The sequence below is a fragment of the Mus pahari genome, chromosome 6 (genome assembly GCF_900095145.1).
Source record: "Mus pahari chromosome 6, PAHARI_EIJ_v1.1, whole genome shotgun sequence".
Taxonomy (NCBI): Eukaryota; Metazoa; Chordata; class Mammalia; order Rodentia; family Muridae; genus Mus; species Mus pahari.
The window spans coordinates 35248078-35262916 of NC_034595.1; the positions used below are offsets into that span (position 1 = coordinate 35248078).

Sequence of the window (14839 nt, forward strand, 5' to 3'; positions counted from 1 at the left end):
GCCTTGCCTTGCCTTGCCTTGCCTTGCCTTGCCTTGCCTTGCCTTGCCTTGCCTTGCCTTGCCTTGCCTTGCCTTGCCTTGCCTTGCCTTGCCTGCCATGAGGACTCTTACCCCTCTTGACCTATGAGATAGAACAAAGCATTTCTTCCCTAGGTTGTTTTTGGTCGTGGTGTTTTATGACTGCAACAGAAAATTAATTAATTAAAAGACCCTTTCCACTTAAGCCTTCATCTTTCTGACAGTAAGTCCTCATGTAGGCAAACCTTCCCAGAGTTGGCCTTGGAAGATCATCTGAATAAGGAAGGGTGGTGAGGGGTTGTGCTCTTATTCATACTGGATAAAAGCCATGCATACCCCTCAGGCAATGATGACGTTCTAAAGGTCTCCAACCTCTAAAATATCCTGACACATTTCCTAAGAGATTGGCAAGCATAATAACTGTCTGCATGGTCCTTAGATGTGCCTTGTAAGGGAACTATGGGAATGAGGGAAAGATATGGGAAAATATAAAAGAGGCTTTGTACAAGCATGGTACGGCCATCACGTAAGAATGTGTCTTCCTGGAATAAAGGAGTCTGCCTTTTTGGAAAAGTCATACCATTCCTGCATTTTACCCAAAGTTAGCCAAACAGATTTTTGTTTTTTTGAAAAATTGAGATTTAACAGTTGATAATGAAAGACAGATCCAAAATTAGTTAGAATCCCAGGACTTCAATTGAAACTAAAGAAGAACACAGTCCTTTTTTTTTTTTTTTCTTTTTTGTCATTTACAGGCCTTGGGCTCTCTTTAAAACTATTCAGAGTATATTCATACAAATCATTAACAAGTGAAGGAAAGGGAAGATGAACTGAGAGCTTGTGGGGCTGGAGTGAGTCCTTCCTGTTCTCCACTTAATATCTGGGTAGGAACTTCCTTGGAAATGATCACAAAGGCAGAGATTACTGGCTTCATTCTGAACAGCTTTGTGGACATTTCTTTCATGTTATTTTTGGCACACTGCTGTGGCAGTGGCGTGCTGCAGTGTTGATATAACTGGCTGCTCAGAAAACAAGATTCCCGACAATTTGCTCCATTCTGCTCCAAAGACATTCTGAGGCTTTCAAAGTGGGGCTAAAAATGTGTATAAATCTTCCCCCCTCACAGCTGCGTCTTATTCAATTTTGCCAAATTTTCTTAATGAAGATTTGAGTTTTTTGTGCTAGGTTTCCCCTTCTGCTTAAAGCTCCAGTGAGACTCTGAATTTTAGACATATGGGAGTCTTCAACCCCTCAGACAAAGGCCTTCCAAGTTTTATGAACAGACCTTGTTTTTTTCTCATGTGGCCTTGGTAGTAGTCATGTGGTTTGTTTTAGCCAATCTAACAGGCTCACTTCAGCTTTAAGGGCATACGGAATATATAATTAAGTCCAGGTCCTAATTACTGATAGAGTGTCACAGGCGCTTCTGTGGTTTTTCTATGTCTTCTGTCACATGCTTTTCTTCTATTAAATTCAGAAGATGGGGGAGGGGGCTGCTTGTGGAATGCCGATCAACTTCCCTTATAGGATGTTAAGCCCATAGAAAGGATTTTCCCTCCAAAGACCTGAGGAAACATTAGCTGCTTTTCAAACTTGATAGTTGCTGTTTAAGAAAAACAAAACAAAACAAAACAAAACAAGCTTTACACAAATACCAAATTAAAAACATACACATGTATATGCGCAGAGAATTGCTGTTATTTCAGTGTGTGTCTGCATCTCAGACCTGAGTGGCCCTCCACAGACAGTGGGAATTGCAGTAACATCCCAGGAGGATCCCACACAGATCCAAAAACATGGGGCACAGAGTTCTTCTAGGTCCCTGCCAATGGACTAAAGTAGTGGTACAGAATCCAAAGTGTGTCCAGGTCAGGGTTGTCAGGTTCACACTAGAGTGGCCTTGGTGATCTGGGGAACCCTGCTCAAACCTTCAATGTTTAAAAGTAAAGCAACCACAGGGGAGGGAACTGATGAAGAACACCGTGTGCTCATGTCTGGGGCGGGGGGGGTCTCCAGGTGTAAGCACCTCAGACACTGAGTGTTGTCAGGTCACCCTGGTGACAGCTCTGATCACCTGGAAACTGAGCTCAAAGCACATCAGCTGACAGTGAACACACACACACTCACGCACACGCACATGCACACGCACAGACATGTATGAGCCCAGCAGCAGAGTCCAGGACTGAGCTTCACTTCCCAGCCTGGCAGTGAGAGAACGAATGGGATTCTAACTGAAGAAGGAAAGACTTTCAACCTCTGCTGATGGCTGTGTCCACCTCATTCGTTATGGAAGTGGTAAGAGGTGACTGGGAACAAGGCTGAGGAAGAACAGAAAAGGCAGCACCCCTAAATAAAGGTGTGGGAAAAGAGACAGAGAGGCCCTAGATGCCTCACTGAAGATCAGTTTCAGAAGGAGGAGAGGATGGAAGTAGTGAAGAGGACTGCATGGTGGCTTGGAAGGGGTGTGTCTTAGGGTTTCTATTGCTGGGATGAAGTGACATGACAAAAATCAGGGGAGAATGGAGCTTTGGGGGTTTACACTTCGACATTGTAGTCATCTCTGAAAGAAGCCAGGGCAGGAACTCAAACAGGGCAGCAACCGGGAGGTAGGAGCTGATGCAGAGGCCACGGAGGGGTGCTGCTTCCTGCCTTGCTCACCATGACTTGCTCAGACTACTTTATTATAGAACCCAGGACCACTAGTCCAGAAATGGCACCACCCACAACAGGCTGAGACCCCCACCCCATCAATAACTAATTAAGAAAATGCCTTACAGCCAGATCTTATGGAGGCATTTTCTCAGTTGAGGTTCCCTCCTTTCAGATAACTCTAGATGGTGTCAAGTTGACGTGCAAGACCAGCCAACACGGGGTGCCCCTTAAGAAAACAGTAGTCCCAAGGGATAGTACCCAAACCTCTCCTGTCCACTTAAAGAGGGACAGAAAGACACCCAGGCCACGTGTCTGCAGCAAGCAATTTGTGACACGTCTGTTCAGACTTGCCTCAGCTGTGCCCCATGGCTCCCGATGGGAACCAATTTAAACAAAAGTTCCTGATCCCAGAAGCTCAACTGTGTGAACAGTAGTTATGCTTGACCGACTGACCAAAAACAGTGCTGTATCCTGCACCTTAGGATATATTGCTTTTGAGTGGTAGCTTCCTTCCCATTATCCCAGGTCTATAAGATGAATTGAAAACACTTATTACCGTGGAAGATGAAGGGTACTGATTGGGTGGGGAGGCCTCCTGGGGATAAGTTGCTGTCTTATTCTCTGTCCTTCCATTGGGTGGGGGAGCCTCATGTGCTTTCAACCTGGGGGTGAGTCTGATGCTGTACCAATGCTGCCACTGACATGATTCAAGTTCACTGGCCACTTCACTGTCACTATTAACACTACCCATATTCATTTAAGGCTGTATTTGATTTTCATAAATTGTTCTTGGAGGCCAAATTAACATTCCTTCTCTTCTCTTGTGTCCTTGACCTTCTCACCTTCTCTACCCCAGCTAATTGTGCCATCTCCCACTCCCCATTCCCCGCCAGCTTACCTCCAGTTCTTTCAACATTAGGAATTGGTGAGGAACTTCTCCTGAGCCTCTGGCAGCTGCCATCGGAGCTTTGTAGGAAGCCTGGGCACTTGTAGTCACTTGGGTTTTAATGCCATGCTATCGAGGCTCCCAAACCTCAGTCCTAAATTCTAGGGTCGTTTTACATACCTGCCTTCACAATCTCACGACAGCTGCATGATCTTCAACTTTTACAAACAAGCTGACTCTTGATGTGTGAACAAGCCCTCCTGGAATGTGCCAGCCAGCTGATTAGAACCGCACTGTTAGGGAGAGACTGAAATGTTCTAAGTCCAGAACCTGATTACAATTCATCTTGGTTGCCCACATCCGTGTAGGACCTAAAATTCTAACAGATTACAAAAACAAAACAACAACAACAACCAAAAACAAAAAAACCCCACAACCCTTGGAATGGATTCAAAACAAATCGACAAAAGATAAAACAACTCCAACAAAAAAACCCACCGAGTTTTCCGGTAATCAAAGGGCCAACCAAGTGTGTTGTCAGACAGCATCTAAAGTGTGTGACAGTTCTCCCATCTTTCTATAACCAGCCTACCTCATGTATCCATCAATGTATTTGAAAAGTACCTTGATTCAAGACTTTCTCTGTTCTGTTACTATAAGAAGCTCATAAAATTGCTACCTCATTGACACGTGGGATTTGGGGTACGTAAATCTGTGCTCCTGGGTCATGATCACTGGTATCTGGCTCCAGAAAAAAAAAAAAAAAAAAACTCTCTCTTTCCCCTTTGAGGTGAGAGTGTGAGACTCTGTCAAGCCTTAACTTACCAGAGACACCCCCAAGTGAACAATTCGGAGACGGGAATCAATGCAAACGCAAGATGAATTTTATTGATCCAGCATGCTGGGGTCCCCCTGCACAAGAAGAGAGAGAACGACCCCTCTCGGCCCGTCCAGTGAGCCTTTATACAATTTTCAAAGCAGCAGCCATTAGGCACAATGTGATTGGCAGAACAGTGTGGCTTTTAAACTGATTGGTCTTTAGGGAATGAGGTAGGTGGCCAATGTGGAATGTGTGTACAAGCTCTGGGCCTCCTCTACCTGCAGGTGGCTGGTGGTCGTCCCCCCTCCCTGTGGTCTGAGGACTGTAATTAGCCCCTCCCTTCCGGAGGGGGGGGATTGCCTATGTTCTCAATGACCTCTCTTCCAGGAGGGGAGGGGTCTGGGGAATTTTTCAAAGTTTCTGAGCTGACCTCCTCAAGAGCTGTGCTTTTACGTAGACAGAATCTTCTCTGGAAGTCCTTCTTACAGAGTCACATCTTCCATCTTGGCTGACATCGTCCCATTTATCAAATTTTCAGGCCCAAACTCCAGATGCCACACTCTGATAGGGCATTACTTTTTTTCCAGGAGGGGGGAAGGGGGGGGAGATTGGAGAGTCCTTACTTCTTGGCTAGATTTTAGCCATAGGCTCCAATCTTCTAGCTCTGCCCTTGTCCGTATGCCTAATTCCCACCAGACACCCATGACTACCTCTCCTAACCACTGCCAGCTCATTCCACTTTCTTGCTGAAAACAAATGGCTCCTTGCTACAAGAGTAAAAGTTCTTAAAATGGCTCATCACTGTGAGCCTCTCCCACATTTTTTTTTTTTATAGTCCGGCTTTTCTCTATTCTCTAAGAAAAAGGCACTGACAAGTTTCCCGCTAGACTGTCAGTTTTAAAGTGCTCAGATCCAGATCAACTTTCAAGATAAAAGGAAAATATCTTCTCCCTTCGGAACATAATTCTGATTTATTTCCTGTCCAGTGTGACAAAGATAAGGTTTCTCTCAGGAACACAGGGAGGATTGCTTGGCATCCACTTTAAAGCATCCAAGCTCCAGGTTTGAGTTTCCTTGGCTATGACAAAAACCTACTGGGGATGCAGCATCCACTGGCCCCTCTGTGACCCACCGGATGGAGGACAGAGGGAAGTGAGTAACCGTTGCTGGAAGCCTGTAAGATGCGGCATGGTTTTCCTCCTCAGTCTGCAGTCCCGTGTTCTGAGAGAATCCATGCAATGCTGCAAGCTAAAATTTCGGGCTGACTAGGAGGGCGGAGTGTCAGCCTGACTGCTCTTCAAAGACCAGTACTGTGTCCACTTTGCTACAGTGAATGCTTCGACTGGCTGTATCAGCAGCTAGTTTAATCCTCTAGGCTACTAAAGAGATGTACAAAAATGAAAGGGCCCACAACCCTCCCTCAGGGCAAATGATCCGTCCCTCTTCTCACTTCATGCCCAGGGCTCAGCCAAGAACATGGCTTTTAAAAGGGCCTTCATACCTGCCTATCTGGTTGGGAGGCAGAAAAAAGGGAGTCACACCAAGAAGCCACGCCTACATCACGACAATGAAGGGCCAGCCAGATGACTGCTGTGTCCAGCTTTCTCATGTAGATCAAGTAGAAGACTGTAATCCCATCACGTGTCATTTATTAAATAACAATTCAATTGCACATTGTAGGTAAACTGGTTACAGCGATATGAAAATAAAGAATTCTGAAAATAACCTGGCAACTTAATATATATCTAATAACACAGAGCCTTCTTTAAGGGACAAAGAAAAGGAAAACACTGACTGTCAAATTGATTTATTTCCACTTAAAAATAAAATTTTTAATATGACATCTGTTTTCAAAACTGTCTCAATAGTAAAAATAGAAACAGGAACTGTTGTCTTCAGGTTGAAAATGAAATCTTTATCTGCAGTCACTTAAACATCACAGATGATAACATTAACATAAAATCAGCATATGAAAACTCACGTGGAACACAACATTTACATCAAAAATATTACGTTTGCACTTTTCTTGTTCTTTCTAGCAGGTCTCTTTCCTCTCTAGGTCCTGAACCTAATCCACTTGTTAGCAGACAGATGTTGGTAACACATTTGTTTTACAAAGAGTTCTAACCTCTTCCATTTCTAAGGCGGTTTTCCTCTGTAAAACTGATTGCTGAAAACCAACTAACAGAGGCAACGCTCAAGTGCAATGAGGAGAGGAAACTGAGGCAGGGAAACACTGCCAAGTTTGACCAGCACTGCACTGAATCCAGGTCAGAGGGGAGTTCTGAGGGTTCAACTGGCAACTCCAAACTGGTTCACAAATAAGCGAAAAGCAAATATCAGAAGAGTCACTTACGCCAGAAGACGGGTTTACGATTTGTATTTTGAAGCAAAAGAAAAAAACATTTCTTTCTTCTCAAAAAGACAACACCTACAAAGTAAATTGCTTTGGAAAATAAGCTGTGCAATAAAATAATGCATCTCAATTATTAAATATATATGCCTTTGTAAATAACTTGCATCAAAAATTGAGCATTCTATGAACATCTGAAATAAATACTTTAAAATAGTAATCTATAAAGAGACAGCTGATATTCAGATGCCAACAGTCAACAAAAGGAAAAACTGGTGAAAGTGGTGAAGGTGTGGCTCTGGGATTCCCAGGACACAGAGACTGGAGCACAACCCACTGTCAACCGTAAGCGGTTTCCTGTACAGCAGGAGCCCGTGACACACAGTCTCTCTAGGTCTTGGGTAACCTGGACCCAACAGAACCAAGAGCCTGAGATTTAAAATGTTTACCATCATCTCTCTCATTTGTACAAGTTACTTCCTTAAAAATAAATCACTTGGGCCAAGTGCTCCGTGGTCCCGAGCTTACGTAGTGCCCGTGCCAGTCACCTTGGTTTAATACAAGAGTGGGCAAGGGGAGAGCTGTACCGAAAACACTTAACTGTCTAATGTAGGGGAAAAAATTACTTCAGGAAAAGTGGGAATTTGTGAAAATTATTTATACTCATTTACTATCTCCAAAACTGTGACCTGCCTGGGTATCCTGCTCCATTAAGATAAGACTAAAGTAAGATGTGTGTGTGTGTGTGTGTGTGTGTGTGTGTGTGTGTGTGTGTGTGTGTGTGTGTGTGATGTATAATTCCTCAAGCAGAATGGGCCATGCCTTCAAACTGAGTATACTTCAAACTCAGAATAATGCAATTCCTTCCTAAATAAATGTAAGTAATATTCCTTAATATGTTCCATTATTCAGATACTTTCATTATCAGTTATATTAAACTGAAAACAATTTCTGTTTCTTTTCTTTTGGTACACAAACTACAGAGACTTTTAATTCAAAGTCCTTAAAAAATATTCAAATAAAAAAGGTTAATGTGCAATAAGATGAAATGCACCCAATGTCCCCTAAATTTATCCTTTAAATTACAGTCTAAGAACCCCTGGGCTATAACGTGCAAGGTGCAGTATGCACTTACAGTCAGTAATCAAATATCAAATATTAGCAGACCTGGACTTTTCCCTTGACACCCTCAGCCTGAGGATGTGGCTCAGGTGCAGAGCACTTCCAAAGCCTACACCAGCCCTCCGTGGTCCATTTCTAGCACCACAAAATAAAATAAAATTCAACCTGTAGGTATGTGCAGACATTCTTTATTATTTAAACACAGTAAGGCAGCTGCTTTGATCTTTGCACACAAAGTCCTGTTGCAGCAATACTGTGCTGAACCTGCCAGTGTGCACAGTGCAATGAGAAGGGAATGGGGCTGAGCCGTCCTCTGAGGCTACATCTACGTATCCTTCTGCGTGGTTCAGGCTGAGAACCTGCTCAGCCATCTCAATACACAGGAGAGCTCTTCTTGCTGCTTCTTCCTGCAGCAATGAGATTTTAGAAATGGTCTGGAGCCGGGCGTGGTGGCGCACGCCTTTAATCCCAGTACTCGGGAGGCAGAGGCAGGCGGATTTCTGAGTTCAAGGCCAGCCTGGTCTACGAAGTAAGTTCCAGGACAGCCAGGGCTATACAGAGAAACCCTGTCTCGAAAAACCAAAAAAAAAAAAAAAAAAAAAAAAAAAAAAGAAATGGTCTGGGATGGATTTAAATTGTTCCCTATGTGAAAGGCTGTCCAGGTCAGAGAGGACCATTCAATGTGAAGTCTACCTTCCATGATGATAAAGTCTGATGTGCCCTTTAGATTATATTTCAAGTTCAGCATTCTAAAATAACAAGAGTTAACAGCAAATGTACAATATGCCAAAATACTAACTAAGGATGCAGGGTTCTGGCCAGCTAATACATAAAGGAAAGTACATAGACAATTGGGCTCTGAGGAAGAAAGTAACTTGGAGAAATGCTTTCACTCCTAAAAGGGCATGAAGGATTATCCAATATGGGTTATTTTATATTACTTACTGATACCAGTCTATTGATACATTAGAGCTACCACTGCATCTAATCAAGAGATGCTTAAAGAGATTTAAATTTGTATTTTATATATATATATATATATATATATATATATATATATATATATATCACTTAGGCACACACACTCAAGATATTCACAATAGGTAACTGGAAGGCATGAAATATTTAAATTTAGTTAAGTCACCTTTTATGTTACTCCCTAAGGGTAATAAATTGTGCCTAACAACCTTTAAATAGTATACTGGGCTAGCTAAGAAGATCAATGCTAGCATTTCGATAATGCCAAAGTCTTGCAAAGCAGTCACTAAATTTTTCAGAAATTGTCTTACTCATGAAATCTACGAATATCTCTACAACCCCAACAGCTGTGACATGCAAAGATCGTTTCTAAAATAACCTAGTAATCTTTAAAATAAAGACTTTGAGATGGCACGGAAGAAGTTCACAGGGGTGGGAGGTGGGTTAAGGCCAATGTTCAAACAAGCCATGGAACTCTGTCATCTGCCCAGTACACGGGATGCAAAAAGTAAACCACTGAGAGACGTATGACACAGGATGGTGTATAGGGAAGGTCCTCTGGCTACGGCCACAGCAAGAGTGGAGCAGCCACAGCTGACAGGCAGCTATTGCAGCACACAGAGAACAGCAGGCCCAGCATGCTCAAAGGCTGAAAGGGACAACGTAAATTTCTAAGATCCATTCCAGACCTGATAAATCACAGACGCTTAGGATTTCAGTTACTTCATTAACTAATTCCAACTGAATGCACCAGAACTGGTGATTCAGGAATATAAGGTTAGCAAACCGGTGGTTAAAAGAAAAAAGAAAAAAAAGAAAGAAATAGGAAAAACAAAAAGTGCAGAGAATTAACTGGAACAATTCCAGAATTAATTTTTCCACTTGATCATAAAGACTTTTTCAATTATTTTTACTGTCCAGGGAGCGGGGCTCTACTAACAAGGATCTACCCAGAATAGATGACACAGGACAGATGAGCCAGCCAGACCCATGACAAACATAATAGCGGATGAAGTTAGTGCCCATCACAGAAGAATGACTGACAAGGAACATGCACTTCTATTTGAAGAGGGGGTACCTGCTTTTTACCTTTCCGCACCTCAGAGTTTAGACCCCATCAAAGCATTGTAGAATGAGCTGACCTCTAATTCAATTAACCCAGACAGACACTCTGACCAGGGAGGGATGACGGTCACGCAGAACTGCTGAGTTCACTCCATTCCCGAGGAGCTGGTTGGACTGTTGGATTGCTCTAATGGCTGCAGAGTCCAGGAATCTGAAATTTATCTCCCTTAGTTCCTGCCCACTTGTCTCCTCCTGTCCTCGGGACAGGCGGAAGGCCACTGACCTGTCTGCTGTGTAACTTGGGAACATTTCCTATATGCAAACAGAGCAAGTGGTCAAATATACACGGGAGCTGCTGTAGTTACCCTTTCCATTAACTCTCCCAAGGAAATTAGGCTTTCCCTCCCAAGGCTCTGAAATACAGTCCTCACATTTACAAAACACCAACCAGAACTCTGCCTTTGCGGGTAGCTACAGAAACTGCAATTAGACAGACAGGAGACCCAGCCTACTCCCTGTGCCCTCAAAAAGATGATTAGATAACGCCGTCTCTTAGGCACTTGCTCTTCACAAAACATCTTAAATCACCACAGATTTTAAAAGACGATTCTTACAAACATCCTAAGAAATTGGTGCCAGCACAGTATCTTGAACAGGACAGAAAATAGATAAAGTTCTGCGGCATTGATTCTATTGCAGGACTTGTAAAGCCACTGGATAGATGGTCCACACTGCTGACAGAGAGAATGTGAGCAATAACAACAAAAGAAAACAACAAAATAAAATAGTACAAGTAGATTTGTTTGATAGTATAAAAGTAGTCATTTAAGAAAAGATTTATTGTCTACTTATGTGTATGCTTGTTTCTACGTGAATGCATGTCATGTGTGTTTGGGTGCCTACAGAGGCCAGAGTATCAGCTCTTCTGGAGTTTCAGACAGTTGAGGACTGCCTCCCATGGGTGCTGGGAAAAAACGCTGGTCCTCTGGAAAAGCAGAAAGTGCCCTTAACTGCTGGGACACCCTCCAGTCCCTAAAACAGTCATTTTTGGCTTAATTTTTTTTTTTTTTATATCAGAATGGGAATTTACAGACCATGAGCTTTGATAGTTTCTCACAAAATATGGGTATTCTTTTTGTTTGGTTAGTTTGAGTTTTGAATAAATAGACCAAGGTGGCCTCGAATTCAGAGATCTGCCTGCTCCTGCCTCCCAAATGCTAGAATTAACAGTGCGTGCCACCACACCCCATCACATTAATAGTATGAATAGATTATGGTTTTTTTTAATTACCTTATCAAAGCTCTTCTAAAGAATTTATAAACTTTTCTTCATATATATAATTATTAAATATATTTCTATAGCTCATGACAACTTATTTCCCCTTCTATCTGTAGCTAATTGTGTAATTCATATTAGTGACATATAATGATTTCTGCCTCCGTGTTATCTGAAGGGATGGTCCTCTGACTCAAAGTGTATTAATCACCTTCCTCAAAAAATACTTCCTCAATGTTGATCAAGAAATGGCACCTCACATAACAGGCCAGCAGTGCCTGCTGAGCATGGGGGAGTGCAGTAGGGGACAGCAGGAGCAACTCCACGATCTGGGCCACTGTCAGTGCTAAATGCATAGATAAATAAACTGAGAGTTCTGAATGCTCACATTCATCTCACTGTAGACAAGAGACCAAAGACTCAGCAGATACTAGAGGTATCGTAATCCATGCGCAAGGCCATAGTTATCAAACTCACTCTTACGTGTGCAGCTTCCCCAGTGGACAGAAAGCTACCAAATGCACCAGCTCTGAAGGCCTCAGGCAGTCACTGGAAAACCCAAGTCCTGGAGAAGGTATGTTACTTGCTTTATGTTGTTAACTATTAACCAACAGAGAGGGACTCTGACTAGGGAAGGTGGAGCCATCTACCCTCTAGACAAGTTACTGGTCTTGGAAATAATAGAAATGAGACAAAAGCCCAGATTCATGGACTCTTTAACTGTTTTTTGTCAGTGGGTGGAATCTGGCCCTCAGCAGTAACACCCCCTATTGATAGGCTGTTGATTGGGAGGAGAGCGAGAGGTTGAAAACTACATTCTAATGGGAAGAGTTTGGATTAATGCTAAACATTATTGCACATGTCTAACACAGACTCACAGTTATACAATCCAAAGGGAACTTTAAAGCCACCTGTTTTCTGTGTCACAAAATGAGGTGTTCTTTCTAATTCACAAATAATGACTGACAGGTGTGGGGACTCCAGAAGGGCATCTGCTCACACTCTGATCCGGGTTCCTACTCAAGAGAACCAAAATGCAGCCCGAATATTTAAAAGGAACCATAAGCACTGGGTCAGCAGCATCATGACTGTAAACAATCACTGGCATTTTACCTATCATTTAAAGCAACAGGAGTTTTTCCTTCCTATAAGAAACACAATGGAGGTCTGTATTTCAGGCTTCAGCACTAAGGTTAGGGAGTTCTAAAATACAGTTTTTTATTCCCTTAGATACATAGGGAATGTGTCTATGTGATTGAATGCTATTATTGGATCTGATATGAGTACATTCAAATACAGGCTAGTTTCTGAAAAATGCCACCACCTTCAACCAATGAGAGGACTGGAAATCCCGAACCTTACAACTGTGATATCTTGCTGAGATACAAATCCCTTCTGCCTAGGAATACTTCATCCACCTCAGGCCCCTCACTTCCCTCTTCCAGAATCTACAGAAACCAACCCACTGTCATATTATTATAGATGTGATATTTATTTACTCTCTGAGATTTAAACAGCAGTAAAATATCTCTGAAGTTTAAAGGACAAGCCAATCTAAAAATGGCTCCGCTGATAAAGCCATTTGCTATTTGAACAATATTAATTTTTACATTAAAAAAATAAATAATCTAACTAGGCTTTATTGTACCTAAAGTCTTTTAAAAGACTCCCCCCCCCCCATTGAAATCTACTGTGAAGGCAGAGTATAAGAATTTCTATTTAGTATTAAATGTCATTCCATAGGGGGAAAATATGTAGACCAAACAGTACACCGCTCTGGTGACAGGAAGTGCCTGAGAGCAGGCTTTCTGTTTCTCATTTGAAGGATCATGGTTCCACCTTGACACAGGCTGATCTCCAGCGCCAAGAGTCAGTGTTAACGGGGGGAAGAGTCCGTCCTGTGTGCTCCTGATCAGTCTGTGGAAGGTTTCTTCCAGAGATGAAGAGCTGCTTGAATTCTGAAGTGCAGTCTGGACTCCAGGGAGTAATCCTTATAGTTATTTCTGAAGGCAAGGATAAAATTATACAGTCAGCATTTGCCCCGTCTCTCAGATGCCGCCTCCCTCCCTCTGGCCCCCTCTGATCTCCCGTTACGTCTGATTAACATGTACTCCTGGACCAGAGTAAAGAGCAGACTCTTTCTGTGGGGCAAAGTGAACAGTTGAGTCTGCATCCTTGCTTCCCCGGTGATGACTTAAGAAGTCACACTTTGAGTAAATCATTCTAATTGCCAGACCACAACTACAGCACAGTCATGAGGGCATGGCATATTGGCTAAGTACTGCTACATAGCTCAACTTCCATATTTGAAGAGGAAAACATTAAGGCAGGTTCATATAACACAATGATCATGAACAATCCACTCTTCAACAGAATAAAAATACCTTGAAACCCACATGGTTACCCCAACAAAGCCACCAGGATTGCCCCGTGACCCCAAAACCATTTATTCCAGTTCTCGTGTAAGTTTTCAGTGCTTTTGTCACTAATGACTCAATTAGACCAGTGTCAGAAGGGGTCAAGAAGGCAAGGGGTGGTACACAGTGAGGGGCGAGGAGTGGAACACAGTGGGGGAGAACGCGCCTGGCACAGAGCCTCGGGGACCAATCCCCAGAACCATGAGAAAGAACATGGACTTAAATCGTTCATGTTGACGTCTCCTCACTAAAATTGCTAGGAACTGGCAAAGTATACAGGACAGCTTCGACTTAGGTCTCCTGGATTCATATACTGCTTTGGCAGACAGGCAGCTGATGCTGCCTCTGAAGTAGTGGTTCTCTCTATTCCCCTGCCTTTTTTACACTTTCGTAGTAACTTTGATGAGTGTGATATATTCTGAAATTCACAGATTAAAATAAACCTGTTACTAAGATTTATCAAAGGATAAGTGAATATTTTCTCAGGGTCTGGCCAGACCCTGGCCACTTTGAAAAGCCCATGCTGAACCGAGCGTCATCCCCTGCTGCCCCAGTAGCACTGTCTGAAGCAGCAGTGCTCACTGTGCCGTGCCCCCACCCTTTCATCTGAGGATGTACAGACGTCACACAGCTGAAACACAGCAGTGTTCTCGTGCCTAACACCTTACCTTCCAAAGTGACTTCTTCCTGCTTTGTCCATCTCCCTTGTAAGAAAGAAGAACTCGCTGGCACCACATCCCTAAGGCGTCTTCCTCCATATTACCAGTCTGTTCACGGCTAACATCCCTAGCATCTTACCGTAGCTGAGCCCGTCTCCCTGTCAAGGTCACTGTGACCTCTATAGCTCTGGCCTTATGTTGTTTGGCAGCTGCATTCACTGGCACCCATTCTAACGAACATTTGCCTTCTCGTGTCTGAATGTTCTTAGCTGACGACCACTTGTATGAATTTAGAGAGTTCGTGTTGATTTTATCATTGTTATCATTGGGTGTATGTCTTGTTGTATGGGTGTAGGTAAGGGAGACATGCCACAGAGCCTGTGAGGAGGTCAGAGGACAACTTGGTGGAGTTCATTCTTTCTTTCTACCTAAATATAGGTTCTAGGAATAGAACTCGGATCTTCAGGTTTACGGGCACATTCTTGACTCTCTGAGCCACGTGCTGCACTCCACTGTTTTGAAACAACTTTAATTAAACATTGACATCTGTAGAAGTTAAACAGCAACATACCATCCTCTTTTTTTTTTTTTTT

At 42.9% G+C, this 14839-nt stretch overlaps 1 protein-coding gene across 2 annotated transcripts in view; it reads right to left on the minus strand.

Annotated features, from left to right (window-relative positions):
- Positions 1 to 10839: 10839 nt before the first annotated feature.
- Ttc39b (tetratricopeptide repeat domain 39B) overlaps positions 10840 to 14839 on the minus strand; it is a 100007-nt gene continuing 96007 nt past the window's right edge. For both annotated transcript variants that reach the window (XM_021200280.2, XM_029540039.1), the window contains one exon: positions 10840 to 13173. In XM_021200280.2, coding sequence (XP_021055939.1) covers positions 13083 to 13173 — 91 coding nt within the window. In that variant the 3' untranslated portion in view covers positions 10840 to 13082. The remainder of the gene's footprint in view (positions 13174 to 14839) is intronic.